Source organism: Phoca vitulina, unplaced genomic scaffold (assembly GCF_004348235.1).
Source record: "Phoca vitulina isolate PV1807 unplaced genomic scaffold, GSC_HSeal_1.0 scaffold33, whole genome shotgun sequence".
In the NCBI taxonomy this organism is placed as follows: domain Eukaryota; kingdom Metazoa; phylum Chordata; class Mammalia; order Carnivora; family Phocidae; genus Phoca; species Phoca vitulina.
In genome coordinates, this window is record NW_022589736.1 from 1,661,324 (window position 1) to 1,687,217 (window position 25,894).

The following is a 25,894-nucleotide window of genomic DNA, read 5'->3' on the forward strand; positions in this document are numbered from 1 at the left end:
CCTGCTGCCCCCCCACGTTGCTCCTTTCAGATGCTGAGTCTGCCGGTGCTGGTGCTGCCCCTCCTGGGGAGCCTGGTCCTCGCGTCCCCTGGTGAGTCCTGACCGTGGTCCAGCCCTGTCCCTGCCCCCTCACCCTACATGCCCCGTGATGATTGGGTGGACGGGTGCCGAGAAGCCCGGGGTCGTGGGGGCACAGGGAACAGCTGAGCCCGGGGCCAGGCTGTGCCCTGTGCTAAAGGCGCTTCTGACCCCAGCTTCAGGCCAGGCGCTGGAGCGAATGGGCATCGTAGGGGGCCAGGAAGCCCCTGGGAACAGGTGGCCCTGGCAGGTGAGCCTGAGAGTCCACCACGGGTACTGGAAGCACATCTGTGGGGGCTCCCTCATCCACCCACAGTGGGTGCTGACTGCAGCGCACTGCATGGGACCGTGAGTGGCCCTGGGGCCTGGTGGGGCCGGGTGGGGCTGGGGCTCTACCCACATGTCCGGGGGGCCAGCAGCCTGCTCAGGCCCCCTGAGTGGCCGCCTGCTCTCCCCAGGGCCGTCACGTATCCTTCAGAAATCAGGGTGCAGCTGAGGGAGCAGCACCTCTACTACCAGGACAGGTTGCTGCCCGTCAACCGGGTCATCATGCACCCCGACTACTACATAATCGAGAACGGGGCAGATATTGCCCTGCTGGAGCTTGAGGACCCTGTCAACATCTCCCCCCACGTCCAGCTGGTCACCCTGCCCTCTGCGTCGGAGACCTTCCCCACGGGGACGCCATGCTGGGTGACAGGCTGGGGGGATGTGAACAGTGGAAGTGAGCATCAGGGCCAGCAGGAGGGCTGGGGTGAGCAGGGGTGGGTCACATCTCTGACCCAGCCTCTGGGACCCCCCCCGGGGCGGGTCAGGGTCCCCAGCGGCCCGCTCAGGGCACGAGTGGCTTTCCCTCCTGACGTCGTGTGCTCGCCCTCTCCCCAGCGCCCCTCCCACCGCCGTTCCCCTTGAAGCAGGTGAAGGTGCCCATTGTGGAAAACAGCATTTGTGACATGCAGTACCATCTTGGCCTCAACACGGGGGACAAGATACAGATCATCCGTGAGGACATGCTGTGCGCTGGGAACAGGAAGAAGGACTCCTGCCAGGTGGGCCTGCACCTACCCCCTCAGCCCCCGCCCACCCCGCCTCCTGTGCCCCCACTGACCTGTCCCCTCTCCAGGGCGACTCCGGAGGGCCCCTGGTCTGCAAGGTGAGGGGCACCTGGCTGCAGGCAGGCGTGGTCAGCTGGGGCGACGGCTGTGCTCAGCCCAACAGGCCCGGCATCTACACCCGGGTCACCTACTACCTGGACTGGATCCGCCAGTATGTTCCCGAAGAGCCCTGAGCCCAGGCCCTGGAGCTGCCACCTGGATTGGCGGGGAAGAAAGCCCACTACTGTCCCACAACACTGGCAGGCGGTGTCCTTCTGCCCACCTTCCCCATGCCCTGTCCGGGGAGCCCCGGTGGCCGCGGATCCTCATTAAAGCGCATGGAAGTAGACATGGTTGTCACTGCGGCTCTGGCTGTGCGGGTCACCGAGGGACAGGGAAGGGGTCCAGGGTACAGCCTGGTGTAGCTGCCGTCACCGTGGGGCCTGAGCACGGGGTGGGGGGTTGCTGTGAGATGCCCCCTGCCCAGCCCCTCAGACAAGAGCCCATTCTCAGCTCATGGCTTCCTTCTCCTGGGGAGTGACATCATGCATTTGGGACGGGGAGAGCAGTGCGGACCATTGAAAAGATGTTTCTAGGGACACCCAGGCACTGCGATGGGGTTGAGAGTGGGCACCGCCCCAACACCCCGTCCCCCCTCCTCCCGCGCACCGTCATCCCCCCGCTGACACCGCGCATCCACGGGGAAGGTGGGGCGTTGGGGCTCATGCTCACCTTTGGCTGAGTGTCATCGAGCGTGATGCCCCCTGGAGCCTCGCTTTCCCCTCACACGGTCATGTGTCACGGTCCCGCCCACTCCTGCCGTGCCCGCTCGGGCTGTGTTCGGGGTCTTAGGACCAGGTGGCTGTGGTCATTCCTGTGCCCACCCCTCAGTGTCTGCGGCGTGTGCGGGTTGGTGGCTGCTGCGGTCTGGGGCCTGCGCGTCCTTCACTCTCTAGACGAGGCCACGGGCTTTCACACACACCCCCCCCACCCCCCCACAGTGGAGGGGAGAGCGCCCGTTCCACCCCACCCTGCAGACCTCCAAGCTGGACTGGGTGGTGGCGTCTCATTCAATGTGTAGTTTGTATTTTCATGAGTTCGGGTGACGGGAGTCCCTTCGACAGATGGAGCCCTTGCCCTCGGCGGGGGAGGGGAAGGCTGTCCACGTGCAGCACAGGGACATCTGAGCCCCTCCCCCTCCCCGGCACACAATCCATCTATGGATGTTCTAGGGTGACACGCAGGCGTGTTTCCTATGTTGAGCTGCCTCCCACTCAGGATTGCTTCTTAGCACGCAGGACTGCGTGGCGGCAGCTCCTCAGGCTCCTGGCAGCCACGCAGCCTGTTTCCCGGAAGCCAGGTCTGCCCGACGGGGACTGCCACTGGCCGGCCCGCCCCAGGCGGAGTGCTGCCCTCCAGACCCACCGGGAATTGACAGCCACTTGTGCAAACTGTCCTTCGCCAACTGAGTAATTCTGAGTTGCAGGCTCTTCGTTCATTTTTGGGTCCTCCTATAAAGTAGGGTGCTAACCTTTGTCTTTGGAAGTCCGTGTTCTCCCGGCCCTCAGCTTTTCTGTTTAGACACAATTACGCACATGAATGTACGGAGAACTAAATCAACACCAACTTTTTGGGAGTTTTCTGGGCTCTTCAGGCCAGAACTTTCTAGATCAACATTCGCCTCTCTCCTCCCACTTGTCAGATGCAAAGATACACATTTAATCTACGGAGTCTCTAGAAATGACCCCTGTCCTTAGCAGGGGAGATTCTGAAATGATCCAGCAGCTTCCTTCTCCAGCCCTCACTTCTGTTCCTGCAGCCTGCTCCGGGTGCGGGACACAGAGGTGCAGGGGATGGGGGTGCCGGGGGACAGAGGGGCACCGGGAGCCATCCCAGGACACGGAGAGGCAGTGGGGCCTGGTCTGCGTGGTCTGACACCCACAGAGCCCCCACTCTGATGTAACCACCATGACAGACGACGTGCTCAACCTCTTCGTTTTCCCTTTTTAGCTTTGATTTCTTTAATGACAGCTGTTATACATGCCCATCCTAAGACCATGAAAGGTAAAAACCTGGAAACCTCCCTCCTTCTCCCCCCTCCCTGCCACCTCACCCCCTTGGGGTCACACTCCCTCGATGCCAGCCTCATATACGTACACTCAAGCCTTTTTTTTTTTTAAGACTTATTTATTTGAGAGAGAGAGAGAGAGAGAGAGAAAGAGAGAGAGAATGAGTGGGGGAAGGGCAGAGGGAGAGGGAGGCGCTCCAGCAGACTCCCCGCTGAGTGTGGAGCTGTCCTGGAGCTCAATCTCACCACCCTGAGATCACAACTTGAGCCGAAACCAAGGGTCGGGGGCTCAACCTCCTGCACCCCCAGGCGCCCCTACACTTAGACTTTAAGAGCATGTCGTGCAGGGGAGAGACCAAGGGACGAGATCTGGAAGCCCCTGGATTCCTTGAGATGTGGGTGAAGGTCCCAACCTGGGGAGTGGGGAGGGGGCCTCAGACCCTCCGGCTTCCCCTATCTGGCCCAGGGAGCTGAGGAACTCAGCCCCACTCAAGCAGGGGAAGGCGAGAGACCTTGTATCAGGTAAGCCAGGCCGCCCTCCGCGGGGGCAGGCTGAGACCGAGCAGACCTGGGGGGTCGACCCTCCCACTACCTTCACTGGGCAATAGGAGACCCCGCCGGAATGGGAGGGTATCTCCAGGGCCAGGGGAGGAGGGCACCTTGGCACAGGACACCCCTCGGGAGCTGAGTGAGGGGGTACAGGTGGGGAGAAGGGTCCCCACTAGGGGAGGCAAACTGAGCCAGGACAGGTGAGGGCCCTGACCTCGGGATGACATTAGGGGTTCAGGAGTCAGGGGCTGGGCTTCTCCAGACCTGCCCTGCTCCCCGACACTGGGTGACATCAGGGCCCCTGGGCTCCAAGAGGGGCGGCTTGGGCCCAACACTGCTGCCACCCCAACCAGGCTGACAGGGGCAGGTCCCCCTTCCCCGAGGCCCACCCTCCAGGTGTGGGGCCGTTGTAGGCTCAGCACAGACCCTGCGCACGGAGACCACGCCACTGTTGTCCTTCATCAGGACAAACGCTCAACACGCCTTTTGAGCCTCAGCTCCCGGCAGGAGGGAGACATCCGAGAAGCCACATCCTGGAAGATCGTCACACAACCACCCCGTGCCCCAGTTTCCCCACCTCTAAGAGGGGATCGCTGACCTGGAGGGTCTCAGAGGGACCTTCCCACCTGGCCTGTGACCTGGAGCTGGGCAGGGAGCTGGGGATGGGTGCAGGCAAGTCCAGCCCCTCCCAGGGCCCCTAATCGGCTCGGTCATGAGGCCCCGGCCACACAGACGACGGTTAGGAAGGGCCTGACCTGAGCCGGACAGCTGGGCACTGTGCCCATCTGATCTGTGGTGGAGACCACAGGAACACAGGCTGGGTGTGGGGACGGGGAGTCTGGGGATGGCTTCCTGGAAGTGGGGTGCACTGATCCCCACCCCTGCCCGGGTGAGGAGAAAACGTGGGTTTGTCCACAGGGCACCTTGGATCTGACCTGGTCCTGCTGTGGTCTGTGTGTCCCTGAGCCGGCCACTTATCACCAGATGACAGGATGCATGGGGGGGGACAAAGGGAGGTAAGGCCCATCTTTGGGGTGCGCAGAAGCAGGTGGGGCCTGCCCCTCAGCACCCCCTCCATCCTGCGCCCTCCTGCCCTGTGCAGCAGGTGTACGGCCCTCCCTGACCCACCTCAGACCAAGCACATGCAGGGCTCAGGGCAGCCCCCCAACCCTGCAGGATACAGACATCATGGACCTGGGACACTGGTCTGCTCAGCTGGTTGTGCCTGGTGGGGGACCCAGTGAGCGGCTGGGGGGAGGGCAGGGGGCATCTGCAAATTCTGTGGACCTCCAGCTAGGGTCACTTTTCCAATCAATCATGGAGCTGAGCCCCTCAGCTGGACACCCCGGCCCCAGGGAAGCTGTGGGCCGAGAGAGATTGGGGTGAACCTGGGGGCTGAGATGAGAGAGAGACCCTGGAGGCCTTGGTGTTTGCCCTGCCCACCGGGGTCAGAGCAGAGGGGCTCTGGCCTCAGCCAGGTGGGGCTTCCCACAACTCAGACCACCCCTGAGGAGGCTATGGTAGGCCACGGCGGGCTCCTGCCATGGGAAGGGCCTGGACCCCAACCTGGAGCTGGTCTGCATTGGGCTTGACCACCAGCCAGCATGGTCACAGCCATCGCCGGTGGGACTCTCAAGGGATCCCAAGTTCTACCCTGTCCGGGCCCATCTGTACCTGCTCTCATGCCTCGCACGAGCCCTGGGCCCCGAGAGGGCAGCAGGGCACCCGGCTGGTCAAAGGTCAGGGCTGTGAACTTGGCTCCTCCCTCGGCCACCAGAGGGGACAGGCCGAGCCTCTGCAGGGACCCCAGGGCTTGTGCCGGAGCTGGCCGCAGGCCCACATCACCCAGCCCTGCTCTTGGCAAGGCAACAGGCTGGCCATGCTCCCATGCGGGGATACGGATCCTGCCGGTGGTAATCCAACGCATTTCTTAAATAAGTTAGTATTTATTCTGCTTTCCTTGGCCCCCCACCCCTGCTGCCCCTTCCCTTAAGAAGCCAAATTTCCTGTATCAGATTATTGCAACGTTTAACCTGAATTTATAAAAGAAAGGTCCATGAAACGCAGGGGCATCGGCGGGCACCGCTCTGCCCGGGCGCAGGCGGGGCCGCCGGCAGCGGCGGGGGACTTTATTGCACAGACCCCACGCCCCTGCGACGCGGGCGCGTCTGGAATACCCGAGGGCAGAATGGTGGGGCGTGGGCCCAGAAGGGAGCTGGGGAGACAGTGACAAGGAGTGGGGACGGACAGGTGAGAACTCAGACTGAGGGACAGTGAGCGTGGCTGTGGCGGCCTCCGGGACCAAGCTGCCACCCAGGAGGGCACAGGTGGCCCCAAGCACGTGTTCCCTAGAAAAGTAAGTGGGCGTGAGAACAGGGCTCTGCTGGGTAGCCTCGGACTGCCTCCTTCTGGTCGTTTCCTGATCCCTGTTGTGGGGACACAGCGGCTGTCAGGGGACCCCTGACCGGGCGCTGGCACGGCCTCAGACCACGGTGACGAAACTCAGAAAAACCCAAACCTGAATCCACCAGATGGAGGCTCGTAGGCTGAGGGGCTCCTCCCTGTTCTGCTTTGCCCAGACCCAGTGTCCGCCTCCCTCCCTGGGCGGACAGCCTCGCGGGCCTCTCTGCCGCGGCAGGGCCCGCACTGGGGTCTACGCACAGCCCTGCCCGGGGCTGCCACCCTGCTGGGTGCACCCCAATCCCACTGCTAAAACCTGTGTGGCACCATGCCCTGAGCTACACGGGCCTGTTTACACTGTTACCCGGGGTGGGGGTGGCTGGGGGAGACCCTGCTTTCTTTGGGGGGCTCTGGAGGACTTTGAGGTGCAGCCCCCGCCCCTTCTCTGGGGGGTCGCTGGAGGGCACAGGAGGCTCTGTTTTGTGGGGTTCAGGAGGCACCGTGGCCCCTGAGAAGGAAGCCCTGGGTTCTGGGGCCACACTATGGCCACCGTCTGAAAACGGGTCTCCACCAGGGCCCCCCGCATCCAGCGGCTCAAAGGCAAAGTTGGGGACGGTCAGGTGTTCTGCACGGCAGGGGGCCTGGGCCCGACGCTCCCCCCTGGCGGCAGGGTCCACCCCTGCCCCCTCCACGGGCTCCAGGGAGTCCCTGTGTGGCATGGCCTCACAGGACGGGGTCCGCCGCCGCAGAGTGGTGCTGCTGCCCTCGGCCACTGGGGCCCGGGCTGTGCCCTCGTCCTCCACGGGGGGGTCTATGGAGATGCAGGGCGGGCTCATCTTCTTCTTCCTGCGTGCCCCCAAGGCTGGCTCGGCCTCCGGGGCCCGAGCCTTTGCCTCCCTGGCCTCCAGGTGGCCATCCCCGCCCCCCTGCTCCCCGGAGGACCGCCTCTGCTCATCTGCCTGGCCGGGCTTGTCCAGGAAGCCCTGGGTGTCCACGCTGTAGAACCTCCGCAGGTCCGGGTCACTGCCTCCCCCTCCTCGGGCAGCGGGCGAGGCTGCGGGGCTCAGGGCCGAGCTGGTGATATGGCTGACCTCCTCGTCGGCAGGATCCGGGGTCTCAGCCTCCTCCCCTCCTGGGGCCGGTGGCCTGCCAGAGACACAGCGCTGCCCGAAAGCGTGCTTGCGGGTGCGGATACTGCTGGGCCGCGGGGACCGGGGTGGGGACCGTATGGAGGCCCCCAGGGACGCTTGCCTCACAGGGGTCTTCCTGCCAGGCTCGCCCCAGCCCGGGCCGCTGTCCCTGGGGCCATCAACATGCCCTTCCTGCGAGTCGGTGCGCATGGCCTCCTGCAAGGAAGGACCCAGGATCCGATGAGGAACGAGGCCAGGCAGAACCCAGTCGGTAGCCAGGGATGCAGGAACGGCGCTCCCCAGAGAAGCCCCAGATTGGACTTATGACCCCCGAGCCTAGGGATCAGGTTGAGATGTGGCTGGGAGCCACTGGGCGGGATGCTCTGTGCCCCAGCCCCGCCTGTGCCGAATACACCTCTCAGGACCAGCCTGCCAGGTGCTCACTACCAGCGCTGGTCGTGCCGTGGGACGGTGAGGACAGAGGGCCTGAACTCCTGTGGGCAGAGCCTCACCCTGCCCACCACCACCCCAAGGACAGGGGTCGGGGAGAGGAAGAGGGTCCGAGGCTGTGGGGCTGGAGGGAGGTCTGTGGGTGCAGGCAAGGCTCAGGGTGCTGCAAGGCACTGAGGCTGCCGCCTGAGGAGGTGTGGTCCCCAGGGCCCTGCACTTTGTCTCAGGCTCCAGGGACATGTTCCTACTCTCCTCTCTGGTGTCCCTGTCCCTCACCCTTCACATGGTCGGGGGGGAACAACAGAAGAACCCCCAGGCCTGGGCTGCAGGACTGGGGCAGCTTCTCCTACCTGTCTGCAAAGCAGCCGGCTGAGGCTGGGGGAGCGGGCTGCGCCCCGAGGGGACAGGGCATGGAGGGTGTCGCCATCCCTGGCTGGGGAGAGCATGGCCGCCGAGGGGACCTGGAGAGAGGTGCAGGGCTCCACGGGCGGGGAGTGTGCGGAGGTCGCTGGGCCTGGGGCAGGAAAGCAGGTGCCCTCAGCGGCCACTACCCTACCTGAGGCCTGCCCCAGTCCCCGGGCCACCTGGAGGGGCCGTACCTGTGGCGGCCGCGCCCGAGCACGTCTCCACGTCCACTTCCCGCAGCGGGCGGGGGTGTGGGGCCGAGGCAGGCGCCACAGGCCGGAACATGTAACTGTCATTGGGCAGGGACAGCATCCTGGACACCGACACCTTGCGCACCACCAGCAGGCCGGGGGCGTCTGGGCTGTGCTGGGCCGCGGGCCGGGGGCAGGCGGGCGGCCCCTGTGCCACCTCCAGCTCCAGCTCGGCGTCCAGCTCGGCGTCTTCGCGGGCCTCCTTGTTGCTCTCCTCCAGGTGCTTCATGAGCACGGCCACCACCACGTTGACCAGCACGAACTGGGCCACCAGCACGAAGGTGACGAAGTAGATGGGGGAGATAGCGGGCAGGTAGCTGAGACAGTGCTTGTCCTCGCGGGCACACTCCCGCAGCGTGTCCTGAGGGCAGGGCGGGCGGCTGAAGGGCGGCGTTGGGCGCCCCGCCTCCCTGCCCACCCGTGTGGGGTGCCCGCTGGTGGGGGGGCTGCCGCCGGGCTCGGGCTGGTACCTTCATGATCCCGTTCCAGTTGTCCCCCGTGGACACGCGGAACAGCGTGAGAAACGCCATGCCAAAGTTGGAGAAGGTGGCGTGCCGGCTCAGGCCCTCACAGGGGTTGTCCTCACTGCACTCTGCCGGGGAGACCCTCGCCCAGTCAGCCCGCGGGCGCGGCAGAGGCGGTGCACTCCCCGGGCCCCGGGGACCACGCTGACCCACTGTGGGCCCTGCCCTACCCCGGGGAGAAGGTTCTGCTCTCCTGGGGTAAAGGGCCCTGGCCTCTGTCAGGACCGTGTCCTTTCGAGGTGGGTGTGGGGTGGGGACAGGACTGCTCCTCTCGCAGCCACGGAGGCTGCCTCTGGGCCTGGCCTGGAGCCCTGGCCTCAGACCTGGGGCTTTCCAGATGGACACGGTCTCTGTGGGTACACAGGCCAAGCCCACCGTGGCAGCCGGTTCTGGCTCAGCCCCAGCAGATAGCACCCATGCTCCCCAGGCCTGCCTGTGGGGTCAGCACGCCCTCAGACCTCAACAGCAAGACAGGGCTGCCTTGGAGTAGGAGGCACGGTGAATGACGGGCCAGGCCAGGATTCGTTGGGCCTGGGGTCTGGGGCACCAGCTGCTGAGCTCTGGGCAGACCTGAGCTGGGAGAGCCTCGTCAGCCACCTCATGGGCAGGCCCGCCCTGGGGGCTGCTCAGTTAGACCAGGTGCTCAGGAGATCCCGCAGGGGCCGGGTGGTCACAGAAGCCCCACCGGCTCCCTGCCCAGAGCCTTAGGCCTGAGAGATGAGGGACACCCTTAGTAACAATTAGGACAATTAGGAGGCGGGGGAGCACATGAAGCTTAGGGAGACTCGTGCACGGGTTTGTGGGTGCATATGGCCGGTGCGTACTTCTCGTGCTCAGGTGCGGCTCTGTGCCCCCAGCTGGGGCGTGAGCCCGTGTGTGTGTGCGTGCGTGCACATGTGCAGATGCTCCCGTGTGTGTCTGCCATCCATGCTGCTCTTGGGCAGTGAAGGGCTGATGGGGGCTGGGCCAGGGGAGGATGTGGCAGGAGGCCCACGCCCCGCGTCTGCCTGGCCGGCGCCCCAAGGGCCTCATGCGCGTGGGCGAGGCTGTGCACACTCACCGAGCCTCCCAAACAGCTCCACCCCCAGGGCAGCATAGATAAAAAACAGGAGCATGAAAAGTAGGCCGAGGTTCCCTACCTACACAAGGAAAGAAGCAGAATGAGATCAGGGGCCGCCTCAGCCCCCACCCGCTGGGCACTTGGCACCTGGCACCCCACCTCGCTGCCCTCACCCACATTCCCCATGGGCTCCCAGACACTGCCTTGGAGCCCTGTTCTGGACCCATCCCCCCAGGCGCTGGAGCTGTGACTCCCAGGGGCTCCTGTCCCGTCCGACACCCAAAGCCCCCCCGCACCCCCACCTCTGTCCCTGCTCTCCTCACACCCCCCCTGCACCCTGGGCCGCAGACCCCACTGCCGGCAGCTACTCTGCTCTTCAGAGCCCCAGGGGCGTCCCGGGGGCCCCGGTGGACTCTGCACGGGGCCTGCCTCCAGCCTCGGGGACCCCATGGGTGCAGACGAAGCGGGGACCCTGCCCCCTGCTTGCTCATGGCTCTTCCAGCCTGTCCTCTTGCTGCACTCGGCGGGGCGCCCCATCCTCATGTGCCTCCCGTGACCCTGCCTCTCCAGCACCTGTCCCCCGACTCCTCCCCGCCTGCCGCTCCCACAGACCTGGGCTGAGGGGGCTGCTGAGGGGACCGGTGAGGGCCAACTGAAGGGGGGAGGGTGTGAGGTGTGTGGGCGTGAGCGAGTGGCTGGACAGGGGACAGACGACCGGCTAGCAGGGCTGGATGCACGGACAGATGGACACAAGGGTAGATGGATGGACAGATGGCTGGGCGGGTTGGCAGAGGAACTGGGTACAGTATAAATGGGACCATGGGTCTCTTTCAGCTGAAGAGGCCACAGAGGATTAGGATCGGGGCCATAAGTGCAAGAAGTGAGGACGCAGGGCCTGAGTTGGCTCCAAAGAGGAGTGGGACCCGTGGCCAACACGTGGTCCCCTGAACTCCGACAAGCCCATCGGGGCCAAGTCCTCTGCCCACCACATCCAGAACTGGATGGGGGAGGGGGCACTGGTTTCCAGCCTTCCCCACAGAGGCCAAGACCCAGAAAGCGCCCGGCCCTTCTCTGCCCGCGCAACTGAGTTACTCCCCGCACATGCGGGCTGATTACCGCAGTTTTCACAAGACCGAGGACTATGTGAGCGAACGACCCAGTGAGGCCCTCCCGCGCCTTGTGCTCCTAGGGGCATCTGTAATGTGCGCCCTCGGGGCAATGACGCTGGACCGGGGCGGGGCTGCTGACCTACCTGGGGCAGGGCTTGAACCACCGTGTCCAGCAGAGCCCGCATGCCTGTGGCCATCTTGAGCAGCTTCAGCACTAGGGCCAGAAGCCAAGCATCAGTAGGGGGCGTGGGGCCTGGGCCGGTCCAACCCTTCTTTGCTGGGGGAGACCGTGGGCCACCCCCATCCCTTACACTCCCCATCCCCCACATGGTCCCCAGGCAGCGGAAGAAGGATGCCGGGCCTGGGCCGTGAAGCCCAGCAGCAGGGCCCTCCACCAGCCTCGGGGCAGCGGGGAAGGACAGGCGGGCCGCCTACCGCGGGCGATGCGGAGCACGCGCATGATGCGGATGATGGTGGGGTTGATGGGCAGAGCTGCGTTCATCTCGATCTCCTCCAATGTGATGCCCATGATGGACAGCAGCACGATGGCCAGGTCCAGCTGATTCCACCTGGGGCAGGTGGTGGGTGGGCTGAGCACCTCCATCCTGTGCCCTGGGCGCATCCCTCGCCACGACTCCGGCCGGCCAGGGGGAGGAGGGCTGTGGCTCTCAGGAGGCCCCGCCCCGAGGGTTCTCCAGGCCCTGGCGCCCGCCCCACACACCTGTCCTTGAAAAACCTCCGGAACCCGAAAGCCACGAGCTTCAGCACGGCCTCAAAGACGAAGACGATGGTGAACACGTAGTTGCAGTACTTGAGAGCCTCGTCCAGCGACTGCGAGCAGAGTGTCAGGGCTGCGGACGGAGACTCCCGGCCTGCAGCGCCTGTGTCCTGGTCAGCCCACCCCACCTCCCCTCTGCATGTGGGGCTGGGCCAGGCCTCTGAGGTGCGGCCTAGAGGTACCCTTGTGGTGTTCTGAGCCCTCACGTGGGGGACACCTACTGCTCCCAGCGCAGACCCCCGGCCCCACCTTGACCGGGCCCCCACCCACAACCTGGGGCGGGGCCACGCCAGACCCAGCAGAGACCACTCCCTTCCTCTGCTGGGGGAGAGGGGCGTCCCTTTTTCAAAACACGATGGGGACACAGATACAACAGGGGGAAAATAAAAAGCTGACCACCTTACACCTGACCGCCCCCTGCCCAGCTTGCTCCTGGGCAGCTGGACTCACAGATGTTCCCACAGCCAGTGTTTCCAGACTGAACCACTGTGGGGAGGGTGCTCCAGGGTAGGGGGCCCTCGGAGTTTCAACCGGTTTTAAAAAAAGGACGCTTTGCTCAAACCACAGCTTCACGTACCCTGTAAACCCCAGGGAGGGCTCGGACCAAGCTGCAGACCCAGTACACCCCAGCTCTGATCCAGGCCACCCCACTGAGCGCCAAACCCCACCTAGGCCCACCCCCTCCCTGCCCCAGGGCTTGTGTCCCCGTGGCCCGTCCTGGAGGCAGGCTGGGCGGGCATCTCCAGGGGCCGAGCCCCACCTTGGGCTGGTTGTAGTGTTCCATGGACATGGTGATGACGTTGACCCCGATGATGAAGGTGATAAAGAGGTCAAGATAGTGGCTGGTGCACAGCGAGTGGATGGAGCGGCGGGTGGGCGAGTAGTCGGCGTAGTAGGGCCGGCGCTGGGCCTCTGCAGGGAGAGGGTGTCCGTGAGCTGGGGTGGGGGCTGCCTGCGCCCTGGTGGCACTGGGATGTCCCTGCTTGTCTGCCGGGAGGCTGCAGTGCGGGGACTGCTGGGGGAGGGCCCTGGGCTCAGACACGGGGCGTTCACCTGAGCCTGGAGGAAAAAATTTCTCCCAGGAAGGGGGACCCCTTCTACGAAGGAAGCGGCTCCCAGGGAGTCCAGCTCCTGTTGCTGGCTGGGACCACAGGCTGGGGGGCGGGGCAGGAGTGGGTCTCAGGAGCAGGTCGCCATCTGATCTCCTGGGGGCCCTGGCCCCAGGGCAGGTGCTAGGCACGGGCCAGGCAGCTGAGACCCCACCTGGGCCCTGCTCGGTCCCCACCCTGCCAGGGGCTCCCGAGCTGGCCCTTGTGGTCCACTCTCCTGGGCTCACGGCAGGGCGCAGACACGTTGAGGATGAAGACTGAGCAGATGGGGGCCTTCCTGGAGGCAGGGCCAGTCCTGTCCCCAGCCCCAGTGGTCGCAGGGCAGGGGGCCCGCCCCCGGCTCCATCTCAGTCTGGACATGAGCCACCCCTGGTCACCAGGCCCACAGTGTCTCCCCTCCTTGTCCTCCAAGAGACCAGTGGCCACTGCCTGTTGTCTAGGCTCTGCCGGACCTCTGGTCCATCTGACGACGATGGCCATGACCTGGAGAGGTCCTGCACCCCCCAACAGTTCTGCCTGCACTAAACATTCTGTCTGCAGTAACTCCTTTAGGGCTTGTCAAAGTCCATTGAGCACTGGGTGAGGGCACAGCTGCCACCACTGGACACGGGAACACGCCTGGGCCACAGAACCCCACACAGGCAGTGCCCAGGGTGGCAAGAGCTAGGGCTGCCCTGGCTGGCTGGCCCAGGGCCTGGGAGGACAGGGGCTGATGGGGACCGACCCCTCCCTGGGACCCTCATGCCCCTTGGGCTGGCGTGCATCACTGAAGAACTTGGCTCAGCTCGTAAAGCCGGCGGCCGGCAGCCCGTCAGGTCAGGCCAGTGCCGAGGATGCGGAGCAGCTGCAACTGGGCAGGTGTCCCAGAATGCAGCGGATCAGCCATGCGCGCAGCCAGGCAGAGGGGCAGGCCCGAGCTTGGAGGCAGCAGCACTGACACCGGGCAGGTGAGCCAGCAAATCCTCTCCCCTCCCACTGAAGCCTGGTGCCCACCCCCAGCCATCCCGTGGCCCGCCCGGCAAGGGACCCCAGCAGGCCTGGCACCAGCCTGCAAGGTCCACCCCTCCCCACGCAGCCACGGAAGAACCGAGGCCAGGCCAGCCCACAGCCCCATGCGCTGGGTGGCAGAAGCAGGAGGGCTGAGACATGCAAGGCGGGGGTGGGGGCAGATACCTGGGCTGGGGAAAGTGCCTGGAAAGACAAGGAGATGGTCTGAGCTGGCCTCGGGGGGGTGGGGCGAGAACACTCCACATGGGGCAGGCTGGGTGGGGACACTTAGCAGGCCCCCCCCACCCCCCCGTCAGATGCCCTCCTTGCCCCCAAGCCAGCTGGGACTTCTCTAAGACCCTGTCTAACTCTGACGGCTTTGCTTGCTCTTCCCGCGGTGTGAGAACCCTCACAGGCGTGAATCTGCCCCATAGCCACAGGCAGTGAAAACTGGGGGTCTCGTTCGCGTCCTGTGCTGTTTGGCAGAAGACCCCTGCGCCTCCTGCCGTGTGGCCCTCCCCTGCCCCGGCCCCCCCTCCGAACACCCCAGTGCAGGCCATCTGGGAGGGGACTCTAGGCCTGCCATGCACACACAGGTGCTGCCTGGGTGCCCACCACACCCGTGGGCGAGGGAGGCCGGGGCCAGGCTTGGGGCCGGGAGCCTGCCTCTCTGCTGGACCCAGGTCCCACAGGCACGGGGCTCGCGCAGGTGGAAGGGACGACTCCCCCCACCCCCACCACCACCCCGAGAGCGCCTTACTCCTGCGTTTTCGCTCCAGCCGCCGCTGCCGCTTCTCCTCGCGCCGCCGGGCCTCCTCGGCCTCCTGGTGCTGCCGGCACTTGTGGAAATTCTCCACCACGACGCCCACGAACATGTTGAGCACAAAAAAGCTGACGATGAGCAGGAAGGAAATGAAGTACAGCAGCATCCAGGGGTTGTGGTTGGGCACGGGCTGCGGCATACAAATGACACGTGGGTGCCCGTCCCCCCTGGCCCTTCTTCCCAAGGGTGGCGCATGCACTCCGGGGTTAGAGATGGGGCCCCGAGAGAGACGGCTGGAAATTCTGAGGCTGCAAACAAGCCTCCTGGGGAGAGGTTCCTTGAGACGTCCCAGAAAACAGACCAGTGGGTCCCCACCACCCCCTGTACCTGCTGGTCTATGCCCACGGCGTCCAGCCCGTCGTACATGATGTTCACCCAGCCGTCCTTGGAGGACAGCACAAACAGGGACATCAGCGCCTGTGGGGTCAGAACAAGGCTGGTCACCGCAGCTCTGTCTCCACCCAGAGACATGGAGAGACCACACCACCCCCGCTGATGACCCCCACTGATGCCCGTGGTTCCGGCTCCCCAGAGGAGGGGGGCATGCTGGCCCGCCTGCGCCCCTCCCCCACCCGCCCCTCCCCCACCCCCGGCCCCGCCCACCTGGCCCAGGTTGTCGAAGTTGTACTTGCGCCGCACCCAGCGGTAGCGTGCGGCCTGGCACTCAGCCTTGGTGGAGATGTTCCTGGTGTCAGCGCCTTCGCAGTAGTAAAACTTCCCTTTGAAGAGCTGACCAGGGTACGGAGGTCACCCCGCGGGCCCGGTCCTGTGCCCCCGTCCCACCAGACCCGCCCCCGCACGACCGTCTCCGGGTTGCTGGGCTGCTGTGGACCACAGACCACCGGGCCACGGCCAGGCCACCCGTGGGCAAGCGGGGCACGCACCTGCACCCCCAGGATGCCAAAGATGATGAAAAAGGCGCAGCAGATGAGCACGATGTTCCCGATGGGCCTGAGTGACGATATCAGAGTCTCCACCACCAACTTGAGGCCCGGAGCACGGCTGATGACCCTGGACGCAGAGCAGAGGCCCGTCCCTGATCGCAGCCCCCAGCCCCCCCCCGCCCCCCCCCCGCCCCCGGCCTCCCGGAACCGCAGCCCCGCCCCGCCTACCTCAGGGGCCGCAGCGTCCGCAGCAGACGCAGCACACGCAGGATGCCCAGGATCTTGGCGCCACCGGCTGAGGCCATGGCTACGACGATGTCGACCAGGGACACCAGGACCAGCAGCCCGTCCAGCACATTCCAGCTGCTCTGCAGGTAGGCGTGCTCCCCGGAGACCAGGCCCAGGGCCACCACCTGGGAGGCGCAGAGGAGGGGGAGCCCAGGTGTGTAGGGGGAATGAGCACAGACGGCAAGGGCTGCTGGGCGGGACGGGGTTCCTCCCGGGCCTGCTGGTACCTTCACCATCATCTCGGCCACGAAAATCGCCGTGAAAATGTAGTTGGAAACGCTGAGGAAGACGCGCTCCTGCAAGCACAGAGCGGTGGGCGGGGCTGCCTCCCCCCGCGGCCCCGCCCCCCCCAGGCCCCTGGGCCGCAAGGGCGCCTCACAGTGCTGCCCGGGTCGATGTCGGGCCTCTCTAGGGCGATGGTGACGCAGTTGAGGAAGATGAAGACCAGGACCACATGATCGAACATCTTGTGAGCGATGATCTTCTGGCAGGAGACCCGGAACCTGGACGGTGGGGCGGGGCGAGTGAGACGCGGGGGGCGGGGACACTGACCCAGGAGGCAGAGTCGGCTCCAGGCAGGCCCGCCCCCACCCGCTGTGCCCCTCACCTGTTCTGCGGAGAGAAGAGGTACAGCGCCCAGGGCTCCCGGCTGCGACACCACGCAGGCTTGTAGGGTTCCAGCACCTTGTGCAGGCGCAGGCAACAACTCTAGAGGAGAGGGGTGCAGGTCCTCAGGGCCCCTCTGGGCCAGGCCAGCCACCATCCAGCTGCCTCTGGGGTCCAAGCTGTCCCAGCCTCATCCTCCCCAGCTGGGCACTGAGAGAGACCCACAGGGGGAATCCACGGAGACCACCCCCCAAGCCGACCCCCATCCTGCAGAGCTGCCCTGGGCAAGGGGAGTGCCTCTCTGAGGGAGCCCTGCCCTGCCCTCCTCTGCATCTGGGGAGCTCCCTTGGGCGAGAGGCTGGGTCCACCCTGGGGTGAATCTGCTCTAGAGCTCCCCGTGGATGAGCTAAGGCCACGTGGCCTGTAACAAGTGCCGCTCAGCCTGTCCTGCTCCCCCGCCCCTGACCTGGGGTGCATGAGACCCCACGCAGGGCATGTCCCCAGTCCCTGCCTCTGGTTCTGCTTTGGGGAACGAGTCCACAACAGGAAGGAGGCATGGGGATGGGCCTCTACTCACATCCTCCATGTCGTCGTCAAACTCGGCCGGATCCTCCTTGTGGCTGTCGATGCGCAGGAAGAACTCACTGGGCAGGGCCAGCACCTGCCCGTTGCAGTCGTGGAACTTGGGGGGCAGCAGTGCGGCTGGCCGTGGGGGCCGCAGGTCCAGGGTGCTGCGGTGGTCCAGGGACTCGGCGCGCCGCAGCGGGGGGGGGCATGTCCCCGGAGAGGCCCCTGCCCCAGGCCTGCCATCCTCCGCTTCCTCGTCCGTGCTACCCTTGCCCTCCCCAGACAGCAGAGACTCACGCTCCCCGCACTGGCTCCGCCGCTTGAGGCTGGGTGCGCGGCCCAGGCTGTTCCAGCTTGAGCGCCGGCTGCTCCGGGCACTGTTGGGGCCCCAGTGGGCACAGGGCGAGCTTCGGAGGCTGGACTGTGTGGGGGGTGAGGAGTGAGCAGGGCCAGCCCCCAAGTCCCCTCACACATCCCGGGCCATGGCCAAAAAGGCCTCTCCTGACCAATGGCATTACTATTAACACCGTGGGTGGCACCTACACGGGGGTCACCTCCTTTACTGCGCAGATGACCCTACCACTGAGCAGCCAGCAAGGCGGCATTTCCACGGCACGCCTGCGGCCCAAAGCCTGTCCCCAGTGAGTTAGAGACGTAGGCAGCGAGTGTCCGAGGGCCGAGCCGGGCTGCGGCTGGCCACCTGCAGCCGTCGTGGGCTGGAGGGCCGGCGCAGGTGCTTATCCACGAGCCTGGGACCAGCCTCGGGCCACGCGTCCTCAGACACTGCCCCAGCGGCTGGGGTGCGGGGACCCAAATCTGCTCCTAACAGGCAGCGCTTGGGACTTGTAAAGACAAACTGAGCTGCTGTCTGAGAAGAGACAGGGATTGATCTCTGCTGCCTCATCCTCCCTGCTGTCACTCACTTCCCCTCCCGGGGCCAGCACGGGCCGGGCTTTCCCCTGCTACACTGCCCGTCCCCCACCTCGGTCCCCAGCAGCCGGGCTGGATGCATCTACGCTGCTCAGCCCGGGGGCTTCTCCGTTACAGACACGCAACGTCCTATCTCCGTGTCCACACCCCCCACCCCCAGCTTCCCCTGGGCGGTGAGCTTCTCCCCCACAACCCCCCGGCCCACCCTCCCCGCCTTAGAAGCCGCAGTGGGCCGGGTGCTGGGCGGAATCTCCTGGGTCCTCGCAGAAAGCCCCGTGGTGCCGGCTCTGTGGGACGCCCGCCCAGCTTCTATCACGGGCCGCCTTTCCACCGTCCCTTTCATTGCTCCTTTGATGCACGCTCTGTGCTCTGCCGGCTTTTATCTTTTATTCCCATCTAGAAGAGAAACTCCCCGCCTGGCATTCTGCTGGAAAGGGGTGCCGCGTGTTCCCACATCTGCTCTGCTTACGCTCCTTCCGCAAGAGCGGCGGCTCCCGGCTCCATTTATAGAAAAACAGAGCGCCGGCCTCCTCCACTCGGGGACAGGGATTTGTGCGGTGTGACCGGGGGGTGTGTGGGACCCATGCTCATCTGTGGGAGAGGCCATGAGGACCGGGCGAGTGGGGTGCACTGAGGCCGGGGCGGGGCAGGGTAGGGTCCCTACCAGCGACTTCTGGTCGCCCAGCTGCGGGTCCACAGAGCTGCTGCTGCCACGCCGCGAGTCCAGGAGGCTGGGGGCCGGGTCCAGGTGTGGGGAGCTCTTGGGGGTGGGCATGGGCGTGGCTGCTGTGCGCATGATGAGGGGAGGGGGCAGGCTGCCGCGGCCCTCCAGGTGCCCATTGGGGGTCACGGCCAGCGAGTACATCTTCATCTCTGGAGAGAGAAGAGGGAGGCTGGTACCTGCGTGGCTTCCAGGAAGGGACTCTGCCAGCCCAGAGCCTGCCCACGGGAGTCCCAGCACCACCACGCTCACCCGTGGCCCGGAGATCCCGGAACTTGTCAAAATCTTCCTCCAAGTGGGTGGATGTCTTGTCTTCATCCGTGTCGGACCTGTTGGCATCCCCCTGCGCCCCGCAGAGCGGGAGGCACACCTCCCTCAGGTGGGAGCCATCTGTACCCAGCACCCACGGGCGGACTCCCTGGGGAGGGCTGGGCCCTGAAGTGACCGCCAGGGCCAGGTGTGGTGGCTGCAGGATGGAGGAACCCACCCTCCCTGTGGAAGTCTGGGCGGGACTCCCACCCCTCACCTCTGCCTGGAAGCCCTCCACCAGGATGGCCACCAGCAGGTTGAAGAGCACGTAGTTGCCGAAGGTCATCAGCGCCACGAAGTAGAGGGCGGCCCAGGAGGAGGTGGAAGCCATGCCGTTATAGAGGACGACGTTCCAGTCCTCCTGGGTGAGGATCTGGGGGGAGGGGCCGTGAGGCAGGGAGAGCCCCAGACCAGGGGAGAGGGGGCGCCGGCAAGCCCAGGGGTGGCAGGGGTTCTGCAGGGCATCCCCCCATGCCGGCCTCAGAAAGGCCAAGGCACACACTCGGGGGCTGCTTGGAGCAGGACGGTGGTTCTCCTGGGGACCCCCATTCCCACCGGTGGTGCCCGCCCAGGCTTTACCTGGAACACAGTGACAATGGCCCACAGCAGGGAATCAAAGTTCTTCCTGTCGGGGACCGTGTCTCCGGTGTCTGTCGTCAGGCTGAACTTGCAGCCAAAGAGGTGCATGCCCAGGATGCTGAAGGCAGAGCAGGGGTGTGTGATTTTGGGGACGGGTGCAGGGAGGCGGACAGCAGGTGAAGCGCCGCGTGGTCACCTCCACACCCAGGGACTGCTCTGCCATGCCTTCCCCACTGGCCTGGCCCCAGCCTTCCGGTTTACAGGGCCTCCCTCCTGGTGCCCAGGGCCCAGCTGTTTCCAAATGGTTGGTGGGGAGACTGAGGCTGGGGTGGGAGGGACCCGGGGTGCTGGTCTCACTCAGCCTCCTGGGCCGTCCTCTGCCCCAGCCCATCCTTGGGGCTTGACCCCAGGCCAGGCTGGCCAACAGCAGGCGCTCAGCACATACCAGCTGAGAGCTATGGACTTGGGCCTGGCTGCCCCCACCCCTTCTCTGCTCTCTTTGGGGCACAGTCCCTGACCCATTCATCTGGGGGCCTGTCCCGTCCCCCCATTCAGCTATGAGCACATGGAGAGTGCTAGTGAGTGACTCCATGGGGCCATCCACCTGTGACGATACTTGGGGGCTCCTGCCCCCCAGCCCCAGGAGCATGGGGCGGTGCGGCGGGGAGGGGTCTGCCCCTCTCGGTGGGGCAGCCCACCTGAAAATGAATATGAAGAGCATGAGCAGCATGCAGAAGGTGGCCACGTTATCCATGGTCTTCATGAGCACCACCAGTTGACGCCGCAGTGCGGGCATGAAACGCACCAGCTTCAGCACACGCAGCAGCCGGAAGGTCCGCAACACCGACAGGCCACCGTCTGCCTGCCCGATGATCTCCCAGACGCTGCGGGCCGGGGCGGGGGTCAGCAGGGTCCTGTCCTCCGGCCACAGGTCCCTGCGCGTCCCCTTCCCAAAGCAGGGATGCCGGCCGGAGGCACGGCGGCCCGCCTTGACCCCGTGGCCGAGAAGAGGCGTGGCTGTGTCCAGGCACCCAGGAGACTGAGGGGCTGTGGCGGTGTCGCTGAAGCCCGCTAGTTAACTGTCGTCCCTGGTGGCTGCCGACCCCCTGAAGCTGCCGGACCTCGGGCTCTGGCCTTCCCCATCCTGTGCCTTTCACGGCTAGCTGTGCCTAGCCTCCTCCCTGCTGGGGGAACCCCTGCACTCCGAGGGCCCTGCTTCCTCCTGGGGGACAGTTACCCCAGATTCTCCCACTCCTTTGTGTTGACTTGGCCGCAGCAGACGCCCCATAGGCGAGCTCGCCTGCCTTGCAGGGGCTGAGACCTATGTGACCTCCAGCTGGGTGGCTGAGCGCCTACTCTGTTCCTGCAGGGAACAGCTCCCCTATGTTCTAGAAACATCTATCTGCGATGCAGCGGACTATGTGTAAGTGGCAGTGGGGAAGAACTTGGCCCCAGGGAGAGGACTCCGCTGGTGATAGCCTGTCTCTGACTGGGGCTCAGCCCCCTCGGGGCGTATTCGCCTGACCCTGGAGCTTCCCGGGCCCCTGCGGCCCAGGCGGGAGATGAGGGACCACCTGATGACCACGATGATGCCGTCAAAGATGTTGTAGGGGTTCCGGATGTAGCCCAGCGGGCCGCAAGCCAGCAGCTTCAGCAGCATCTCCAGGGCGAACATGCTGGTGAACACGATGTTGCTGATCTCCAGGGCACTGGTCAGCTCATCGGGCTGTGGGTGGCGGGGAGGCCGTCAGTGCCCCCCCACGGCTCCCACCCCGCCGTGAACGAGGCTCACTGCTCCCAGGAATCCAGGAGCAGGTAAGGCTCCACGGAGGCGGCCGCTCAGAAGCAACCTAACCGGATGCTACCTGGACCACCGCCCGCCCGGCGCGCCCACCCCGGCTGTCCCGGCTGCCCGGACCCTGCTGGACTTGCCCAGCGGCGCGGCTGAGCACCGGAGCAAGTGCGGGCCATGGGAACTGGGCCAGGAGCACTTGCTCCCGGGTTCCAGGGTGGGCGGGGGGGAGCCCAGGGTACAGACGGCACGGGCGCCGCCTCTGATCTGCTGCCCTGATCCCTGCTGGCCTCACACGCCCCTTCCTGGTGGTACACACTCCAGGAGCCTTTCTTACTGAGGCATGCTGCCTCACCTGTGTGTCTGTGCGTGTGTGTGCATGTACACACCGTGCTAGTGTAAATATTTCCACACATGTGTGCACGCCTGAGCATTTACCAACACGTGACCTGCTGTGTGCACCCACGTGTGCCTGTCCATGTGCACGCATACCAGCACACGCGCACCTGCACCGGTAGGACTTGCACGCACACACACGTATATGACAGAATACACACAAATGTGTGCATACGTGCAGAGGCTCTTCCTTACCAGGGACTCCCCTGAAGCCTCCCGATGTCCCTGCCTCGGCTCCCCCCACCCAGAAAGAGCCTCCCCACACACAGCCTGCTGAAGTTTACCACTGCTTGCGTTTTCCCCAGATTGTTCCAGAGTGAAAAAAATCGTTTAAGTGGCCAGAAAAATCCAAGAGTGAGACACTTGGTCACCAAAGTGGTCCCCAGAAAGGACCCCCTCTCTCTGTCAAATCTGGCCGCTGCCCTCCCTGCTGGGCCCTGGTCCAGGGCAGGGGTCGAGGAGGGCCAGCATGCATGGTTGACAGCTTCCACAGCTGCGGGGGGGCCACACATGACCCCCCCGCCTCCTCCTAGGGGCCTCTCCACACTCCGGCCTTTTGTGACCGCCAAGGAGCACCATAGTGGGCATGACCAGTGGCCCTGGCTCTTGTAAGGGGAGCCCCTCTATGAGAGCTAAGCTGGGGGCGTCCCATCCTCAGAAGCACCACTGGGTGCATGTCCTTAGCCCCTGGTGCCTCTAAGTCCGTGTGGCCTCCTCGGACCCCAGGTGGGGCTAGAACCTCCACACGGAAACCACGCCGTGTGTGTCTGTGTTCACTACTTGACAGAGACCCAACCCACGAAAGAGCCGTGAGTATCTGTCGAGCAACAGACAAAAACCTCCTGTGACAGACCACACCCAGCTCCAACCCGTCCCTGGCCCCCGACCCCCGTGAGCCCATCCACGGGGTCCCACAGGAGGACGTGCTCCCCAGGGTCATGAGAACCATCCTGACCCGCCCCCACCCTCACCTGCTCATGGTACTCAACGCCCATGCTCAGCGTGTTGGTGAGGATGGCCACCATGATGCCGCGGTTGAAGTACTTGCTGTCCACGATTCGGCACAGCTTGCCACTGAAGGTGGCCCAGACGTGGCCAAGCCCGCCCTGCTCGCCTGGGGCCGCCCGCCGCTGCGCCCGTGGCCGTGCACTGCCCTGGCTTGGCACGTCTGCTGCCGGGGGGAACTGCATGGGGTCGCGGTGGTCACCGTGCCGCACATCCTGTGTGAACTCATACACCGTGTTGCCTTCCGAGCCTCCGCTCTCAGAGTCGCTGAGCTCGAAGTCGGGGTCATCCAGGGCGCTGGTGCAATACGGACAGTTCTTCAGCTCACAGGTCAGCGTGCCCGCCTGGGGGCTGGGCAGGGGGCAGGGCACACTCAGGCCCGACAGGCGGCTGGGGGTCCGGCCCAGTCCTGCAGGGAGAAGGGCACAGGCAGGGTCAGGCCACAGCCCAGCGAGGCTTCCGTGGGGTAAGCGGTACACGCGTGTGCACCCGCAGCAGAGACGCTTAATCTGCCTGTAGACGCACCATCCGCGCCATCCACAGAAACAAGACGCGAGCCCTTTTCTCGTACCAACATTCGACAGGTGTAATTAACTTCAACGTTCTACCCGACCCAACGTATCTGAACCATCGTGGCTGATAGGAGAGAGACGCAAAAACTACCCAGGAACCACCATACACGGTTTTCTTGTGCGGAGTCTCCGGAACCGGAGGTGTGTCTCACGCCAATGGCATGCCGTGGCCTCAACGCGCCACAGCTTCCGAGCCCTACGGAGCAGGCCGGACTGGAAGCACACGTGCCACGGCAGGCCGGCCACACACACCCCTGCCTGCTCCAGATGCACTGTGGCCCGCGCTCCTGCACACACCATCTGGGAAGGCCTCAAAGTCTGATAGGACCCAGCGTCCCTCCGACTGCCTGTCCAAGGGGGGTGCAGCTGAGCCCCAGCTGGGGGGGACCATGAGTATATTGGGGCCCACCCTGGCCCCTTCCCAGACCCTCGGGAGCTCTGTGACCCCAGTTTTACCTTCTGCTCCCTGTGCCCCAGCATCCCCACCCAGAAAGGGGGCCAGCCACAGACATGGGCGTGTGGTCTCTCCCGGGGCCAGGTGGGCCAACGGGACACAAGCCTGGGGCTCTGACGGGGTGAGTCAGTCTTGGAATTCTCCTACCCTCGTTGGCAAAGGCTGTGTCTTGCTCACATTGGGGCTGCTTGGGGCTGGCTGTAGGGTGGAAGGAGACCCGGTGCCCTCTCTCCGGGCTGGGGGTGTCAGAGTCCAAGATACCCGGGCCCCCCCAGCTCCCTTCTTACAGAGCTCAGAAGGAAAAAGGAAAAAGCTAGGCTCATCGAGGTACTCAGGGCCTCCCTGGAGAGCACGCGAGTGGCAAAGACATCCCAGAAGTCCCGTTTCCTCACGGCTCACCCAGCCCAGGTCCCATCTCCTCTCCACAAGCGGGGGGTGGGTCCTTACCGTGTTCCCCGACCAAATGCTGGATCTTCTCATAGGGGTCGGCGCCCCTCAGGCTCAGGGGGCTGTGCTCTCCGGCACCTGGAGGCCCGCTGACCCGCTTCCCCTTGGGCCCGGGGCCGGTACCACCTTTGCCACCCCCTACGGACGAGGGCAGGATGGTGGGGTAGTTCATGGCACCCAGCCCCGTGGCCACCTTGAGGCTGGCGGCTGCCGTGGCTGTGGTGTGTGCCACCCGGGCCCTCTCTTGTGGCCCCTCCACGTGGCAGTCTGCGTGGTACACACTGTGCACCGACTCGGCGTCAGGGGGCCCACGGCCCGGCGAGGGCGGTGAGGGCAAGGCCCCGGCCCGCACTAGCCTGGTATCCCCGGGGCCAGGCCGGCGTGGGCTGCCGTGGCTGAAGTGGTAGTGGTGGTGGTGGTGGTGGTGGTGGTGGTAGACCAGGTGGTGCACGGAGGCCGTGTGCCTCCCCGCCCGCCTTGGCCGGCGCCCGGGGCCCTGGCCATGCGGGGCGCTGCTAGGGTCCACCTTCTTGCACCAGCGGCTCTGCCAGCGAGCGTAGAGGCGCAGCGTGCGTCTCTTGACCTTGCGGCAGATGTGGCCCACGTACTTGAGCAGCTCCTCGTAGCAGCTACCCGGCTCCGAGAAGCTGGCCAGCGTACTGTCATCAGACAGGTACCGTGCACGCTGCTCCCGCATGAGCTGGTTCTCCCGCTGCTTGGTCTCCGAGAACTGCGTGGCGATCACCACCAGGCACAGGTTGATCATGAAGAAGGAGCCCACCTGCAGCAGGCGGGCAGTGGTGAGCCTCCCGTGACCCAGCCGCGACTCACTCGCTGGGCTGCTAACCCAGGGAGCTAGGGAAGAGGGTCACAGGGTGTCAGGGGCGGGAGGAGCGGGCAGTGGGGGCGGGGGCTGCTTCTAACATGGCAGTGACCGAATCCTCGAGGCAACACTGAGCCCTACTACATGCTGCCTGTTCTCAGGGCCAGGGCGGACACCCTAGAATGGTGGGGTCCCTGCTGATGCGAAGCCAAATGTCAGCACCTGCCATGGGAGGCTTGGAATAAGTGCCGCTTGCCTATCTAGACAGCCCACGTGTGGACAGTGGGGGACACGCAGGCCGGGGGTGGCGGGGAGACCCTCCTTCCCATCATCTGTACGGCTCGCCCCCTCCCCCCAGGGCAGACCTTTCAAAGCCCCTTGACTTCCCCTCCTTCATGCAGGGTCACCCTCCAACACTCTCTGCTCGTGGTCAGAAACAAGGAGGCAGGACGCCTGTCTCTGTTCACAGCGGGGTCCTCGCAGACCCTGCCTGTGACACCTCCGTGTCTGGAGGACCACGTACACTGTGGAGGGCCGTGCCTGGCAGGGAAACCCACACTAGAGAGACCCATGCCTTTGGGGTGACCTGTTCTGTGCAGTGCTGTGTCTGCAGGCCCATAAACAGGGGGGAAGGCTGGGACCCCAAGACACGGTCCTGCGTCTTCTGCAGCCTCCAAACAGGACCCAGCCGTGGGAGGGCCTGGGG

The 25,894-nt window shown here is 65.2% G+C and overlaps 2 protein-coding genes across 5 annotated transcripts in view; one reads left to right on the plus strand and one right to left on the minus strand.

Annotated features, from left to right (window-relative positions):
• The first annotated feature begins 30 nt into the window (after nucleotides 1-30).
• Nucleotides 31-1,511, plus strand: LOC116645584 (tryptase-like). Its single transcript, XM_032425912.1, has 5 exons — nucleotides 31-91; nucleotides 255-426; nucleotides 537-802; nucleotides 964-1,127; nucleotides 1,202-1,511. Exons 1-5 carry the CDS (start codon nucleotides 31-33, stop codon nucleotides 1,364-1,366), a joined length of 828 nt encoding a protein of 275 aa, XP_032281803.1. The 3' UTR covers nucleotides 1,367-1,511.
• A 3,649-nt stretch (nucleotides 1,512-5,160) lies between these two features.
• The window catches only part of CACNA1H (calcium voltage-gated channel subunit alpha1 H), a 60,375-nt gene continuing 39,641 nt past the window's right edge, over nucleotides 5,161-25,894 (minus strand). For 2 of the 4 annotated variants that reach the window (XM_032425864.1, XM_032425867.1), the window contains 27 exons: nucleotides 24,366-25,146; nucleotides 22,859-23,301; nucleotides 21,274-21,425; nucleotides 20,398-20,583; nucleotides 19,700-19,817; nucleotides 19,338-19,493; nucleotides 19,064-19,154; nucleotides 18,755-18,963; nucleotides 17,171-17,581; nucleotides 16,595-16,695; nucleotides 16,367-16,490; nucleotides 16,215-16,283; nucleotides 15,928-16,112; nucleotides 15,700-15,826; nucleotides 15,419-15,544; nucleotides 15,143-15,232; nucleotides 14,753-14,945; nucleotides 14,179-14,196; nucleotides 12,657-12,808; nucleotides 11,840-11,949; nucleotides 11,554-11,687; nucleotides 11,262-11,332; nucleotides 10,010-10,088; nucleotides 8,896-9,017; nucleotides 8,369-8,786; nucleotides 8,120-8,283; nucleotides 5,161-7,535 (listed from right to left, as the gene is read on the minus strand). In XM_032425864.1, coding sequence (XP_032281755.1) covers nucleotides 6,528-7,535; nucleotides 8,120-8,283; nucleotides 8,369-8,786; nucleotides 8,896-9,017; nucleotides 10,010-10,088; nucleotides 11,262-11,332; nucleotides 11,554-11,687; nucleotides 11,840-11,949; nucleotides 12,657-12,808; nucleotides 14,179-14,196; nucleotides 14,753-14,945; nucleotides 15,143-15,232; nucleotides 15,419-15,544; nucleotides 15,700-15,826; nucleotides 15,928-16,112; nucleotides 16,215-16,283; nucleotides 16,367-16,490; nucleotides 16,595-16,695; nucleotides 17,171-17,581; nucleotides 18,755-18,963; nucleotides 19,064-19,154; nucleotides 19,338-19,493; nucleotides 19,700-19,817; nucleotides 20,398-20,583; nucleotides 21,274-21,425; nucleotides 22,859-23,301; nucleotides 24,366-25,146 — 5,838 coding nt within the window. In that variant the 3' untranslated portion in view covers nucleotides 5,161-6,527. The remainder of the gene's footprint in view (nucleotides 7,536-8,119; nucleotides 8,284-8,368; nucleotides 8,787-8,895; nucleotides 9,018-10,009; nucleotides 10,089-11,261; nucleotides 11,333-11,553; nucleotides 11,688-11,839; nucleotides 11,950-12,656; nucleotides 12,809-14,178; nucleotides 14,197-14,752; nucleotides 14,946-15,142; nucleotides 15,233-15,418; nucleotides 15,545-15,699; nucleotides 15,827-15,927; nucleotides 16,113-16,214; nucleotides 16,284-16,366; nucleotides 16,491-16,594; nucleotides 16,696-17,170; nucleotides 17,582-18,754; nucleotides 18,964-19,063; nucleotides 19,155-19,337; nucleotides 19,494-19,699; nucleotides 19,818-20,397; nucleotides 20,584-21,273; nucleotides 21,426-22,858; nucleotides 23,302-24,365; nucleotides 25,147-25,894) is intronic. The other 2 variants (XM_032425866.1, XM_032425865.1) reach the window with 2 other exon arrangements.

What these genes read in the sequence shown, in the direction of transcription:
- LOC116645584 (XM_032425912.1), top strand. Translation starts at nt 31, where the DNA reads ATGCTGAGTCTGCCGGTGCTGGTGCTGCCCCTCCTGGGGAGCCTGGTC. An exon ending in GCAGCGCACTGCATGGGACC is followed by an intron (nt 427 to 536) that starts GTGAGTGGCCCT and finishes TGCTCTCCCCAG; the next exon opens with GGCCGTCACGTATCCTTCAG. An exon ending in GGGGGATGTGAACAGTGGAA is followed by an intron (nt 803 to 963) that starts GTGAGCATCAGG and finishes CCCTCTCCCCAG; the next exon opens with CGCCCCTCCCACCGCCGTTC.